We start from the raw sequence: 16218 nt of genomic DNA, 5'->3' as shown, positions 1-16218 counted from the left end.
TACTTGAAAATTTGAATTACCTTTATTAATAATGGAATTGCTTGAGAAGAATGCTTCTGAGCAAGCACTGTATGTAGGCACAGCATATTTGTTGGACGTAACACACTCCGTCCTTTGACCACTCTGGGGGAAAGAGAATAAAACACCCAAGCATGTAAGCTACTCATTCTCTTTAAAAGCTCCCTCCTTGGGAGACGAACCATGAGAGACGATGGACTCTGAAAAACAAACTGAGGGTTCTAGAGGGGAGGATGGGTTAGCCTGGTGGTGGGTATTGAGGAGGGCACATTCTGCATGGAGCACTGAGTGTTATGCACAAACAATGAATCATGGAACACTTCATCTAAAACTAATGATGTAATGTATGGGGATTAACATAAGAATAAAAAATTTTAAAAAAAACTAATGATGTAATGTATGGTGATTAATATAACAATAAAAATTTTTTTTAAAAATTGAACTTAAAATAAATAAATAAATAAATAAATAAATAAATAAATAAATAAAAGCTCCCTCCTTCACCACCGCTGCTTTTTAGTATTGCTATCCTATTGACCCTGAAGAGATTCGAAATAATTATTCAAACTACGAAAGTACCTGTCAGGTTACACATGTAATAAATACTGTACAAAGTTCTCACGAAGGGACTCACATCTCGGTTGTTGGGGAATCTTTCACATTCGGGTCATGACCTTTGTTTCCCTGACCCCCTCCAGCCTTGGGAGGAGACGAGCTTGCCAGCAGCTTGGAGGCAGAGCATGGAAGCCCCGTGTCTCGGACCGAGGCTGTGTCCGGGTCCGTCCCGTCGGGCAGGAGTGGAGACAGCACGGCGCGCTCCTTCTTGACCAAGAGCAAGGCGTTTGCAGATGTGACAGGAAGCTCTACTTCCTATCCTGAAGTTGTGCACGCTTCAGTTTTGACCCACTTCTCAGCCTCTGCCCCCCAGTCTAGAGGAAGTGACGGAGCGCTGGGCGATAGGAGCTCCGCTGAGCCGGCCACCGAGTCCTTGTCCTCATCCTCCTCCGAGAGCCTGGATTCCTCGGCACCACGTGGTGAACGCTTGAGTGAGTCTCCCCTTCACAGGACCGCCTCCCCTCGGAGGGTGGAGGGGCCTGCGAGGCTTGGGCTTTTCTGTGGCACGGTAACGGAGCCACTGGGGGCCCCTCTGCTTTCGTCATTCCCAGGCCATTCTTCCAGTGTATAGCCCCACTTTTTTTCTGGGACCTCTCCCCGGAGCTGCTCTTGCCACCGGCCCCCCTCCCACATGCAGCTCGGAGACTTCTCTGTCCATGTCCGTCCATCCCCTGCAGCCCACCCCACGCCCCGCATACCTGCCTCAATCACACAGCTTCTGGAAGGTGGAAGTATCACCTTCTCAGGGGTGGTTGCTCACCCCAGGTCTAGACATTCCTCAAGAGCAACTCTCCCTCCCCCTTGTTTAAGCAGCTTTATGGAGATTTAATTCACATTCTATGCAATTTGCCCATTCAAAATGTACAATTCAGTGGCTTTTAGTATACTTACAGAATTGTGCAGCCAGCGCCGCTGATTCCAGAACGCTTCCACCACCCCAGAAAGAAACCCAGTGCTCATCAGCACTCGCTCCCCAATGCTCTCCTCCTCCCAGCCTCTGACAACCACTAACTTACTTTCTGTCTCTGCGGATTTGCCTATTCTAGATAGTTTGTGAACGAAATCCCACGACCTGTGGCCTTCTGTATTTTTCGCTCTGCATACCGTTTTCAGGGTTCATCCCTGTTGTAGTCTCTGTCAGTGCTTCATTCCTTTATATGGCTGATACTCCATTGTGGCATATGTCACATTGAGTTCATCCTTTTATCAGTTATTGCACATGTGGGGCTTTCCCACCTTTTGTCTATTATGAGCAGTACTACTGTGAACGTTCCAGTATGAGTTTTCGTGTGGACATGTGTTTTACATTCTCTTGGAAATGCCGGGTTATAGGGTAGCTCTGTTTGTTTGTTTTTTAAAAAAAAGTTTATTTATGGGCGCCTGGGTGGCTCAGTTGGTTAAGCGACTGCCTTCGGCTCAGGTCATGATCCTGGAGTCCCGGGATCGAGTCCCACATCGGGCTCCCTGCTCGGCGGGGAGTCTGCTTCTCCCTCTGACCCTCCCCCCCTCATGCTCTCTCTCTCATTCTCTCTCTCGCTCTCTCAAATAAATAAAATCTTTTAAAAATAAATAAATAATAATAAATATTTTATTTATTTATTTGACAGAGAAAGACACAGCGAGAGAGGGAACACAAGCAGGGGGAGTGGGAGAGGGAGAAGCAGGCTTCCCGCAGAGCAGGGAGCCCGATGCAGGGCTCGATCCCAGGACCCTAGGATCATGACCTGAGCCGAAGGCAGACGCTTAACGACTGAGCCACCCAGGCACCCCGGTAGCTCTGTTTTTAACCATTGAGGAATCATCAAACTGTTTTCCGTTCCAGTTCCTCGGGGCTCCCCCAGCACTCACTGTGGATCATCTGTTTTGATGATGGCCATCCTCATGGATGTAAAGTGGCATCCCACGTGGTTTTGATTTCCATCTTCCAGCTAATGATGTTGGGTATCTTTTCACTTTGGGAGAAGTCTATTCAGATCTTTTGACCATTTTAAAATCGGTTAGGAGTTTCTTCCTGTAGTGTCTGGACCCTAGTTCCCTATCAGATATTCCATTTGCAGACATTTTCTCCCATTCTGTGGGTTTTCTTTTCACTTTTCTGACAATATCATCTTTTGAAGCATAGAGGTTTTTTAATTTTGATGAAGACCAATTTTATAAATTTGAGAACACTTTTTCTTTGATGGTCCTTTTTAATAATGTTTTTGGGTAATTTTGTCAACAATTCTCGGCCACCTTGTCAATGTAAAGTGTGTGCTGACTAAAGCAAAAATGCAGTAATTTACCATTTAAGCTTATAATGGGCTTAAATCCTTACCTCTCCACCACTGATAATAGCAGCTCCATTTCCCCCATATGAACATCCTAACTGATGAGGAAAATTAGCATTTATTACTACTGATGTGATGTGGAAAAACATATGCTTATCATGAAAGAGTACCACATGTATGGGTGGAGAATATTTGTGCTTTTTCATGTGTGTGCATGGAAAGTGCATGATCTGTCTCCTAGACAAAAGGATTCATTTTCTACCCTCACAATGTGGGGCTCAGCGTTTTCTCCTTCTCAAACTGGGAGCTTAGATGCTGTTGCCTTTCCTGTGTGCATCGCCTCCATACGAGTACCCTTCGCTCCATTGTGCATGCTCAGTTGGTTTGTGTGGGAAATGTGTGAGCAGGTCTTAGGGTTCAGTTATGAAGAGCCAGATAAGGAATAGCCTCATTTCCGAAACCAACTCACTGTCAGTTAACCTAATGCTTTATCTCGTTTGCTCTGAATCACTCAAAGTGGACTCATTCTGCCATCCAGCCTTTCAGAGTTCTTGGTTTGTTCCTTTTTCTGGGTTTGGATGCAGCCCCTCTGTTTCAGGCCATGACTCTCCACTTTCTTAACTCTATAAGCCTGATGGGGTTGTTTGCCTAAATTCCATTTAAGAGTTTTATGATCTCCCCAGCCCAGGCCTTGTCCCCTCTGCCCAAGGGGACTTGTGCTCAGATACACTCAGCCCTCAAGCCTCTCCTAGTGGACCCATGGGTCTCTTAAGCCCTTCAGCCCGGTCAGGTCACATCTCTCCCTGCTTCCTGGCTGTCTCAGCACTGCTCCAGGTCACTATGTATCCCTGTCCCCACACTCATTCCTTTCACTTAATGAAAACCTATCATGAAGTGAGCTTACCTAACATGCAGCTTTACCTCTGTTTTCCATGGGGTATCAAGAGCTAGTCTGGGGGCACCGGGCTGGCTCAGTCAGTAGAGCATGTGACTCTTGATCTTGGGGTCATGAGTTCAAGCCCCACGTTGGATGTAGGGATTACTTAAATAAATAAACTAAAAAAAAAAAAAAAAAAGAGCTAGTCTGGTCTGGAAATAGGAATAAGAACCAGGGAAAGAACTTGTTTTCTCATAGAACCAGATTATGAGTATTTAGGCCAGGAAGAGTTGGACCTCATTTCCATAATTTCTGAGAAGGATTTATTTGATAATCTAATATAAGAAGAGTCTTTGAGCTTATAGCATAAAACATACACCCAAGAAAGGAGGGAAAGGATATTTATTCATGTGTCACCTGTCCCATTCCCACCAAGAAAATAAATGCATTAAGAAAACAAAAATTGGGGCACCTGGGTGGCTCAGTCGGTTAAGCGTCCGACTCTTGATTTTGGCTCAGGTCGTGATGTTAGGGTCATGAGATCGAGCACCGCGTGGGGCTCCAGTCTCAGCGGGAAGTCTGCTAGAGATTCTCTCTCTCCCTCTCCCTCCTCTCTGCCTTTCCCTGCCCCCAACCTGCTTGTACATGAGCACTTGTGTGTGCACTCTCCCTCTCTCTCTCTCTCAAATAAATAAATAAATAAAATCTTTTTTAAAAAATTAAAAAAGAAGAAGAAAAATAACATAGAACAGAAAATAAGCCCATCTTTAACTTCCAACCACCATGCATTTCTCATTGATGCGTTAAGGGAAAGAACTAACTCTAAAAGAATGATAAGCCCCATGTCAGTTCAGGCCTGACCAGGAGGAAAAAGCCTTACAAGCAATGGGGGTTCTCCCTCCTGGGCCTCATCAGAAAGTCTAAAGCCCCCGTGGGGTGGTTAGGCTTTTGCTGAGCATTCACCTCCCCCCCCCCCACCAGTTTCCCTGACATAAACTCTGTTATGTATCACCGAGCAGAAATACAGTATGATCCTGTTCACTGAAGTAGTAAACCATCCCATCAGTCCAGGTCACCTGAACGGATGTGCTGATCTGCAGGGCCTCCTGAGGTTTTGGTCACGATACGGGTTTGCAGGAAGCAACACATCGTGGTTTCCCGAGTGCGAGTTTCAGATCAAGACCCGGGAAAAGCCAGGGAAGCCCTTTGACTACCTTAGCGCGGGAAGTGAGGCTCATTGCTGGGACTCCTGCGTGGTGCTGTCGCTCCAGCCCCGTACTGACCGGCCATCCCCTTTCAATCCCCTTTGCAGCCACTGAAGATGGTCCGGAGCCCGGAGGCAGTTCTGATGGGGAAGAGAGGACTTCCCAGGCTCACCACCCGCACACTTCAGCTACTTTCACCGGAACTGGAGAGCGCACGCTGCGGTCTCTCACCAACGCGAGCACAACTTCTGGGGAAGTGAGGCATTCTGTGGTAGTGCCCAGAGAAACCGAGAGCGCCACCCAACGCGGGAACGTGACCGTGACTGGTGACGCCCACCTGGTCTCGGGCTCACTGGCGGCCTCACCGTCCCTGGGAGGTGAGGAGCAGGATCTCTGCCCACAGTCCTTCAGCTCACCTGTCGGTGTACTCCCAGTCCTAGAATGATTAAGTTTGCTGTCAACCCAGAAAGTACCTTATAAGCTCTGTCTGAAGAGAACTTTCTGGCTTCCCCCACTTCCCCCCACTTGCCTCAGCCATGTGTGATGTTGTCTGCCAGGATGCTTGGACTAAAGGAGACCAGCCAGTTGTGGCCAAAGCCAATCTCCTGGGAAAGAAATATCTCATTATCATTATACAGAATGGAAAATTGGGAGGGTTTTCCTTTTTCCATTTAGACATAACAATTGTTCTGTTGGGGTCTTAAGAGCTTTTCAGATACCAATTTGCTTTTATCAAAAAAGGCATGTGGAAGGAATTTGGACCTATTCCCTATTCTTCAGCCGCTGGCCCCACTTCTCTTTTATTACCATTTCTATTGCCGCCGCCCGAGGTCCTCCCAGGAGGGTAAATAGACTCCACACAGACTCTGCCCGTTCCTGCCTGCCCACACTGCTCATCCAGAGTGCTCGCCATCGAAAACCGCCTCTCCAAAGAAAGCATTAATATGTGTTGGGGAGATTTCTTGTTTGTTGAGTTGACCTAACTTTGGTTTTTTCCATTTGCAGTCACTGGAATTAGCTACAATCAAGTGCGTGGCACGGATATGGAACAGGGGACTTCCAGTGACTACACAGACCACACCTATGTCTCATCTACTTTCACCAAAGGAGAACGGGCGTTACTTTCCATTATAGACAACAGTTCTTCCCCGGACTTAAGGGAGAGTTCTACCTCTTCTACTAAGATCTCGAACTCTTCACATTCAGACTATTCTTCCTCTTCTCAGGCTCAGACTGAAAGAAGTAATGTGTCGTCCTATGAAAGGGAGTATGCCCAGCCTTCCACTGAGTCGCTGGGTCTGCGCACAGCCAACGTTCCCTCCTACGCACCCACCATTAACATGTCCAACACTTTGGTTCTTCTGGACACTGATGCTGCATCGATTGGTGACTCTTCTTCTTCTTCAGGGCCCCCTTTGCCCCTGCCCTCAGTGTCCCAGTCCCACCAGTTGTTCTCATCAATCTCACCATCAACCGGGGCCTCTACTCTTCCACTGCAGTCCACTCCCGATGCGCCCACACCAGTGTCTTCCTCACCACCACCCTTACCAGGGTCCCTGACAGCATCTGCCCCTGCCTCACCATCTGCCTCCCAAACAACCCTACCACCTTCACTTTCTACCCTGGTCCTGCCCAGGGCAAGAGACACCCCTGTGACTTCAGTTCAGACGGGGACAATGGCATTATCTGTGGCAATGCTCCCCAGCGGTCAAACAGCAGATCCTAAGAACCAGAGTCACCCACACCATGAGAAAGTCATTACAGAATCAAAGCCACCAGGCCCGGAGTCTCTGCCCACAGAGGCCCCTGAAGCTATAACAGTGAGATCTACGTCAGGGATCCCTAAGCCCTCGACCTTAACAGAGTCCTCCACTCAGCAAACCCTCCCAGCCACGAGCACCAGCGTACCCCAAACGTCTCCAGCTTTGACAACCACCGTCCTTGAGACCTCTCATCCCTTCAGCCCTGCGTCAACCACAGCAGCTCCCATGGCTGACCCCACAACAGTACAGACTACGGCTGAAAAACAGCTCTTGCCAACCAGCCCCGAAATCCCAGCACCACGGATCTCCACAGAAAGCTCTGTCACCACAGAAAGGAGCCAAGTCCATGGAGATGCTACCAGCCAGTTGATCCCCCTCACCAGTGTACCCACATCAGCAAAAGGATTGACCCTAAGACCTGGCATGACAGAATACAGCCCGGCTTCACATTTCCTCAGAACATCTCCCCCAACCACAGGCGTTTCCACGGCCGAAGTATTGACTCCTAAATCTACCACTGTCGCTGCCCAGAGCAGCACACAGTCGCCAAAAGCATTGTCATCTCCAGCCTCAGGTAAAGGGCGGTCACACCAGCACACGGTGGGCTGCACAGGCTCGGGATTTGTGGGAACGCGTGGCAAGGGCTGCTGGCTGCAGTAGGTCCGTGTCTGTGAGGTCACCTCATCAAATAATGTCATGGTGGGCCTCGTGTTCTCACCTGTGAGTTACAGAAGTCTGCCTAAAGAAAGAGGGGAAGATGCCATCGGCTGCGTGTGACATCCGTAGATAGCGCCCTTGTAGTTGCAGTGCCCCAGATTGCAAGAGCCTTTTAAGGTGCCTCAAAGTCTCCCAAGGCCAGAGCAGGGCAGTGATGTGGGATCGGACGGTGGGAACACTGCAGTCGAGAAGCTTCAGGTGGTCTTTCTGAGACACGGAGTGAGTATGCTCTGCTCCCAGGTCAGAGCCCTGAGCTTCTCAGTCGCAGGGAAGGCTTCTCTGGATCCAAGGGAAGCCCAGGCTCCTTGGTCTTCCGGAGAGTGTGGTGCAAGTTGGCAAATGCAGGTTAAAGGGACACGTTCCGTAAGAGGATGATGAACTAACAGTTTCCCGTAGTGACAGGGTGACCCAAGCTTCTTTACAGTGCCCTTGAGCTTATCTTTATATTTGTGTGGGAGTGGCTGGTACGGGGAAAATAAAGCCATTCACGTGACTCTTCGTAATTTAAGGAAAGGTAGAAGGAATTAGAGTGATCCATCTTTCGATGTCATGTTCGGAATTGTACCTTTGGCTTGTCCAGACCCAGGAAAGGAAAACTGCTTTGGTGCAGGGGGGGATAGGGAGACTGACACGTTAAGGAAGGAGGAAAGAAGAGAACGCTGTGTAGTGACTAGAGCACGGAGCTCAGTTAGTGTCCGAGTTCCAACCAGTCAGCCACGGCCAGCCGGAGGGCGGGAGGGCCATCACCACTCCTGCCCTCTTTGTGCAGCGACCCGAGCACCTCTGAGAGATGGAAGGTGGATTCTTCTCCAGGGTGGCTGGAACCCTGCTTCAGGGTTCCAGGAGGAGCTTCATTTCCAGCCAAATATATTCCAGTACCAGATGGAACATAATTCACAAATCCCCCTTAAAGCCGATTATGGTCATTACAACGATAACTGTAGGGGAGAATTAGTAGCATCATGACTGGCTGTTAATATGGTTTTTCTGACAGTATCTGTGGGACGGTGTTTGGTTATGGAGGTGCTGTGCTCTGGTAGGTGATTTTAGGGATATGTAAAGTAGCCTTGTGGAATAGGAACACCATCTTTAGGGTTAGCTCATTTGTTTTCGGGGTGATTTTTTTGGCGTTACAACTCTTGACTTCTGCCTTCTCTTTCTCCTCCTACCAGCGATTTTTCTGCTTGGAAACGATGCAGTTATGTTGTGGGTTTCAGCTCTCCTGAACATGTGGCCGAAGTCTTCAGTAGGCAGTTATTACATAGCTGGAGCATGACAATGCTGGTTCTAGATACCGAAACCCAGAGTGTGGTCTCTGCTCGTTGTCACACTATGGAAAGAGAGGGCACCGGAGTGCACCACTTCGATTGTTTGTCCAAATGATTGCACCATATGTGGAGGCCCGGTTATATTTTGAGATTTTTTTTTGGAAAGGGGGGAATCCTGGAGCAGGGAGGATGGTTAATCAGGGACCTCTTCCCCCCTGACATGTGTTTTAAATTGGCAAGGCTTCAAGTAGCATTTTCTAAGTGTCAAAGACAATCTAATCATCAGTCCTGAACCGAGCGACCTGTAAGCACGTAAGCAGCATTTAGATTTGAACCCGTTCTTGCATTCGGGGATCCAGTTGTTGAACACCTGTGTTTGCTCACGGACTAGTGCCGGGGTCTAGTCCCCACTGCATCTCTTCTGCACCTCCCGGGAACCTGCTCTATTTTAGTAGTGTGACCTTTCAGGGCAAGTCAACAGAAATAAGCAAAAATCAAATATTGGCTGGGAGAATTAAATATTTACCTAGAGCCACTTTACATTTCCTATGTGATTAACTGCTTTATTCCCGGAATGTGTTCTTAGTTAACAGCTGTGCCACTAACCCTTGTCTTCACGACGGGAAATGCGTTGTGGACCCTACTGGCCACGGGTATCGCTGCGTGTGCTCACCCTCCTGGCAAGGGGATGACTGCAGTGTGGGTAAGAGGAAAAGTCATCTCCAGTAGTCTGTACCGCAGTATCTCATTGAGATAGGCAATAACACTATTTCCCTTCAAAATGTAGGAGAGTAAGATTTTTTTAAATTAATGCCCTGCTGATTGGAGAGTTAGCATGCTTCTGTGTTGTCTGCAGAATAACGTCAGGTAATAACAATGACAAGCCTCCGTGATCTGGCTCCATTCTGTGGGCTCCCTGCCCCCTGCCACACTGGACCCTCTATAGCTCCCGAAAGACCCCTATGCTTTCCTGCCTCTGGCCTTCACTGCGCTGGTGCCTCAGGCTACCCCCCACCCCGCATCTGCTTGGTAGAGTCTTTCCTGTCTTAGTTCAGATGTTATTTGCAGCAGTCCTTAATTCTCCCTTCCGTCGAAATCTTCCACTCTCTCTGTACTTTCAAATCCTGATTCATATTTAGTGTCAGTTGTACACCTGGCTGCCTCCACCCTCAATAGACTGATAGCCCCTCGAGGACAAGGGTAGCATCCTCCTTATCTCTGGGCCCCACTGTGCCTCGTGCCCTTTGGCTCTTAGTAAGTGCTTACTGGACTAGATAGTGATTTTGCTATCTGCCGCGGATTCAGTATGGCCCGGTTTTCTGTCCTCTGCAGATGTGAATGAATGCCTCTTGAACCCCTGCCCACCCCTGGCCACATGCAACAATACTCAGGGATCCTTCACCTGCAAATGCCCGGTTGGCTACCAGATGGAAAAAGGAATATGCAATTTGGGTAAGAGAATGAATCTATCTTGGAATGATTCCTGCACCACAATATATTTTTTAAAATAACGTTTATTGTTTTCCTCCCTAAACAAAATGGGTATTTGTCCAAGGTATGAACTTAAGGAATATAGAAAGAAGTGAAATTGCTGCCTATTTTCAATCACTCAGAGATATAGCACCTTATTTGCAATCTTTTTTAGTGTGCATTATATTTTTATGTAGTTGAAACCATGTGGTATTTGTACAAACTTTATATCTTAAACATTTTTCCATGTTTTTTTTAAAGATTTTTATTTATTTCTTTGACAGAGAGAGAGACAGCGATAGAGGGAACACAAGCAGGGGGAGGAGCAGAGGGAGAGGGAGAAGCAGGCTCCCCACTGAACAGGGAGCCCAGTGTGGGGCTCGATGTGGGGCTCAATCCCAGGACCCTGGGATCATGACCTGAGCCCACCGAAGACAGACATTTAACAGCTGAGCCACCCAGGCGCCCCACATTTTTCCATGTTATTAAAAATATTATACAAACTTCCTAAGGACCACACGGACATGCCATTATTTGTGCACAACGCCATTTGCCTAACCATTCCACCCTGCAGTTAGAAAAATATATATATCAAAGGGATCTTCTAAGTACATAGCAAAAAAAAAAAAAAAATTTTTTTTTTTAGGGAGAAAAAAGAGAGAATAAAACCCTGATTATCCTACCACATTCACACATTCTTTTCATTTGTAAAAATGATCTTCACAGTCCTGTTCATAGGCAGATACATTTTTCTAAAGCTGCTGTAATTGGACCATGCAATTTGTCCTATTTCATTATCTAATTTAATAGTCTTGAAGCTGGTTGATTTTTAGATATAATCTCCAATTTGCAGGTTAAAAAGCAAACACAAATGAAAACTAAGGTCCTGGTGAGGTGCTAAGTGGCCAAGTTTATGCACCTGTTTGCTGAGAGGCTGCATTCCAGCCCACAGCTCTCATCACGTAATAATGTGTTCGTCATAAGAGCTTCCTTGCACACAGGGTCAAACCCTGCTTTAGAGTGCTGAGTTCAAGACATAACTTGTTGAAGAAATGAGAAGTGCAGAACATAGAGTTAGCTAAGCTCATAAGGAAACTGGCAGGTAAAATGACTCGTCTTTGAATCATCTTCAATTGAACAGTGTGATAGTTAACATACAAAAAGTGCTCAGGAAATATCTTTTTGAGAAAACAAATATCTGTGACCTTTGAAAAGTGTTATTTGCATGAATTCCTATTGCCCACAGGGAGGGGAATCATCAGATATTTTAGGAAGGTTGTGTCAGATGACAAAACCAAAACGGTTAGGTAATGAGTTTGATGTGCTTTTTAAGGGAGAACCACTGTGGCCTGGGGGAGTCTGGGGCCTCCTGGGCAGTGGAGCTCTCTGCCTGAGGGGTTTGGGTTAGGATGAGTTTGGTAGAGCGTTAGAAGCCGCATCACTTCTGAAACAGGGCCTTATTGGCTAGGGTTGCATATCTGACCTTATTTAGAAGGACCAAGGACAAGGGAGTAAGTACGGAGCCCAGAGGTGACTTGGTGTTGGGGGCTTGGCTGACTGAATCCATTATGTTTCTGGTCCTGGGGACCGTTTACAGAACTTCAAAGTTCACTTTGCCGACGTGGCGCCCTGGGCAGGAGCAGCTCCATCCTGGGCCTAAAAATTTATTTCAAACACTTGGTACCCTACTAAAATAATGGTAGAATTTTGGAAATTGCTTAAAATACAAGGATCAAGTCAAAGCATTATTAAAGAAAAAGAAAATCTAGGAATCTAGACATCTGTTAAAATCAATAATTCCTCTTTCTCTAATAATTTATTTGCTTTTGGGTAACCTATTCCATTTAGCTACACCCTGGAAGAAATAAGCTAGGAGTCTTTGGTTTAAGAATGGAGAAGCGCCTGGGTGGCTCAGTCGTTAAGCGTCAGCCGTCTGCCTTCCGAGCCCCCGCATCGGGCTCCCTGCTCAGCGGGAAGCCTGTTTCTCCCTCTCTCACTCCCCCTGCTTGTATTTCCTCTCTTGCTGTGTCTCTCTCTGTCAAATAAATAAATAAATCTTTGGGGGGAAAAAAAAATGGAGGAGCTGGGATGATTTTGTTTTGAAGCAGTGGGGGAAATGCCCCTGCCAGGAACCCCACTGCCTGGCTTCCAGCTCCAGAGCCACCAGCTACGGCACATGACTCCTCAGCCTCAATGTTCTCATCTGTAAAATCAGATTACCACCTGCTCTGCTTCCCACTCAAGGTTATTGTGAAGATCAAATAAAATAAAGTATCTGAGCAAGCTTTGAAAATGGTAGAGTTCTCCAGATGGGAGGTATCATTTAACATTTGGTCCCCAACCTCTTGGACCAGAATTGAAAGCAATGAAAACACTAGGTACCCTGAATACAAAGTAATAATCATGGATCTTTAAAAAAAATCACTTATATAAAAAAGAGAGAGAGACAAACCAAGAAACAGACTCTTAACTACAGAGAACAAGCTGGTGATTACCAGAGGGGAGAGGGTGAGAGGGAGGAGGGAGATGGGATGGGGATGAAGGAGCACGCTTGTCCTGATGAGCACTGAGTAATGTACAGAATTGTTCGATCACTGTAGCGTACATCTGAAACTCATATAAGTATGTTCCTTATTCTGGAATTGGAATTTAAAGCTTAATGAAACAAAAAATAAGTAAATAATTTAAAAAATCATATCTATAGCCTATGTAAATCCACAGTTGAATGTGAAGTAGAAGATTGCCATAAAGCCAGGTGAGGTAAGATAGGCACGAAGATGTCTGTGTGCTGGGCAGGGTGCAGTGGCTGGGGGACGCGATGTGATGCCATCTTCACAGCTGCCTAAAAGCAGAGACCACATTTACTGTCCTGATTTGGAAGAGGTCTGTGTACTTAACATTTACGAGATGTGTATTTCCATCCAGAGAGTCTGGGTATCAGCCTGGACCGGGGAGAAGGGAAGATGAAGGAGCGGGGTGGTGGTTCTGGAAGCCTGTGTGCTGAGGGTCCCCCAGGCATCGTGGATCAGGGGGAGAGCCGTTCTTTTGTGTTAACAATCATCTTTCCCTTTTCAAGTCATTTAGCTTCATTGTTCATAAACATCAGAGGAACATGCAAATTAGAGCATGCTGAAATGCTTTCATTTGGCCAAGAATGTTTTCAAAGAGCTCCCTGCTGCTCAGCAAGAGACCTGAGCAGCTGGCTTCACTGAACTGTAGAACGAGCAAAAAGATGTTAAATAAGGATTAAGGGCTTTAGACAGTAAGTATAAGATGTTAAATGTGTTCCCTGGCTCATTTGTGGGCCTTTTTCTTAATTCAGCAGGCAAGCATTCTGTGAAAGAGCAGCTTCGTGGTTCCTGTGTTTGGGGTCTTGTTTTTTTCCCCTGTCCAGAGGGAAAGATAAGAATTTAACATAAAGGAAGATAAGAGGCAGATATAAAGCAGGCTATACTAATTTTTGGTCGTCTGCCCATTTGTAAGTTCCATTCCCCCTCAGGCCCCATCAGCACAAATTGATGTTAAATACAAGTTTATTTTATGAGCGAAATGGGCCTTGAAAGCCAGGCTGCTTTCTTTCAGGCCTGCACTCAACAATATCTTGACTATGGGGCATTTGCATTGCCTGTCTTGTGACCGTGGGGCCTGGCAGCCTCCAGAGTGTCGGCCCAACACAGATGTTTGGCACCTTCCTCCATAGCCCCTCGGTTGTCCTGAATCAGTGAGCTGATTTCTGGAAGTCTCTTTCATCAGTGATAAAATGGGCATTTCCTCTGAGCGAGAGGGGCGGGGGCTGGTGGGGTGACGCCGACCAGAAGAGGAAACCAAAGCACGCCCTTGAAGCTGAGGGCTTCACAGTGTGGGCCTAGAGGACAAGAGTTGTTGCTTTGTCGAGAGCTTTCTCAGGCCTGACCCCACATCCCCTCCCCTCCTCCTGGGGTTATGTCATTTAAGCCAGCTGGTCTTTCTTCTTTGTCACAGCTTTACTTTAGCATTGATTATGTAGGAGGCCATTAGAGAGGGGTCAGGGTGGCTTCTCACAGCAGCCCACACACACTTGCAGAAGGCTCCTTGGAGTTTCTCACTCAAACTTTTACTCGGTCCGAGCCTCCTGCCCAGCTCAGTGGATGCCCACCTTCCTAGAGGGGAGCTAGAAGAGGGAGAGGTGTTCTCTACCCTCAAGGAGAAAGACATGCACCAAGACTGTCCTGCGAGGTGCAGTAAAGAGTGATACACCAGAGGGCGCCTGGGTGGCTCAGTTGGTTAAGCGACTGCCTTTGGCTCAGGTCATGATCCTGGAGTCTCAGGATCGAGTCCTGCATCGGGCTTCCTGCTCAGCAGGGAGTCTGCTTCTCCTTCTGACCCTTCCCCCTCTCATGTGCTCTTTCTCATTCTCTCTCTCAAATAAATAAATAAAATCTTTAAAAAAAAAAAAAAAAAAGAGTGATACACCAGAGACTCACAAACACACAGCCATACGTGGGTCGGCCTGTTGCGTGTCCAACAGGTTATGTTTTCATTTTCAGTTAGAACCTTCGTGACAGAGTTCAAATTAAAGAAAACATTTCTCAATACCACCGTGGAGAAACAGGCAGACCTACATGAAGTTGAAAATGAGATCACCAAAACAGTAAGTTTCCTGAAAGGCATCTTTCTTCAAGTCCTTCGTTTTCTAGAACAGATTTCATTCAGAATTGGGAACCTCATGGGAATCAGCTGTATTTCCTAGGATGTTCATTTCCATTATATTTGGAAGGTAAACTTCATGGTAAAATTAAAAGCTTCTTGGACATAGAAGGAAGGTGCTGAGAACAACTGGTGCCCAATAGAGGCGTTTCTTCCATGTGCCCTCACATGCAGCCCTTACCTTTTTCATGTGCAGACTCATAGTCACAGATGGTTAGATGCTGTGCACCAATAAGAACTATTGGTGATGAGGAAAGATCCAGAAAATCCTCCTATCCCATCTGCAGTTGACATGCTGTGTGACTTTCTCTCTGTGTTTCCAAACTTGGGGAGAAGGATGCTCTTTTTCCTCAGGGCAATGCCAAAGGCATAACAGTTAATCCTGATTTTCCAGGGTTGAGAATTCACTGCATAGATTATCTAGAGGCCTTGATTCCTCTTCTTTCCCTCTTTTCTTCTTTTTGTCAGGGGAAGAAAAAAAAAAAAGAAAGGAGACGAAAATGAAGCTCGATAGTAAATTTTACCTCTCATCTGCTACCTGAGACTAAGATTTGGTGTTCAGAACATCAAAAATTGCCATTAAAATAAGTTGTAGAGATTAATTGATTTCCAATTTCAATTTTACTTGCTCTTTATGAGTAAGAGTATATTAGCCAAAACCTGTAGGGTTTTATAGGACTGTAGATTTTATTTGTGTAAAATTTAGATTCTAATTCCATTTCTGTATCAGCTGAGCATCTACTCTATGACAGGCGCTTTGCCAGATGCCTCACTCCTGTAAGAGGTATTGTCAGTGCCTTTACAGCTAGAAGAGTAGGAGGCCCTGAAAGTTAATGACATTGCCTGAGTTCACACAGAGCAGGTGCAAAGTTAGGGAACAGTCCACTAGACCAGCCTCGCTTCTGACACCATTTGCAAGTTTGGGGATCCCCAAGACCACCCTCAGATTTGATAATTCACTGTAAGGACTTAGATCTCATGGAAAGCTGTTAAACTCATCGTTGTGGTTTATTACAGTGAAAAGGTCCAGGTTACAATCAGCCATGGGAGACACACATAGGGCAGAGTGAAGGAGGATTCCAAATTTGATGCTTCTAGTTGTCCTTTCCCCATGGAGTCCCGTACCGTGTTAACTCCTCTTGTCAATGATGTATACAATATTCATGGAGTATTGCTGAACAGTGAAGCTCCCCTGAGCCTTGGCGTTGAGAGCCAATATGTGAACATAGTCAACTGCTCATATGGCTGACTTCAGTCTCCAGTCCCTCTGGAGGTCAGGCTGATACCATGTAACCCAAAGCCCCCACATAAGTTACGTTGTTAGATATTTGG

General features: G+C 46.5%; 1 protein-coding gene across 3 annotated transcripts in view; it reads left to right on the top strand.

Moving 5' to 3' along the window:
* The window catches only part of HEG1 (heart development protein with EGF like domains 1), an 85802-nt gene that overhangs the window by 35352 nt on the left and 34232 nt on the right, over window positions 1-16218 (top strand). For 2 of the 3 annotated variants that reach the window (XM_045903020.3, XM_064572818.1), the window contains exons 5-10: window positions 717-1064; window positions 5090-5359; window positions 5988-7319; window positions 9317-9433; window positions 10063-10182; window positions 14727-14830. In XM_045903020.3, the coding sequence (XP_045758976.1) occupies window positions 717-1064; window positions 5090-5359; window positions 5988-7319; window positions 9317-9433; window positions 10063-10182; window positions 14727-14830 (2291 nt within the window). The remainder of the gene's footprint in view (window positions 1-716; window positions 1065-5089; window positions 5360-5987; window positions 7320-9316; window positions 9434-10062; window positions 10183-14726; window positions 14831-16218) is intronic. The other variant, XM_045903021.3, reaches the window with a different exon arrangement.

This window comes from Mirounga angustirostris, unplaced genomic scaffold (assembly GCF_029215605.1).
Source record: "Mirounga angustirostris isolate CCGP_5_RB_7025 unplaced genomic scaffold, mMirAng1.0.hap1 SCAF_1, whole genome shotgun sequence".
Taxonomy (NCBI): domain Eukaryota; kingdom Metazoa; phylum Chordata; class Mammalia; order Carnivora; family Phocidae; genus Mirounga; species Mirounga angustirostris.
This window is presented reverse-complemented; position numbering and strand designations above follow the sequence as displayed.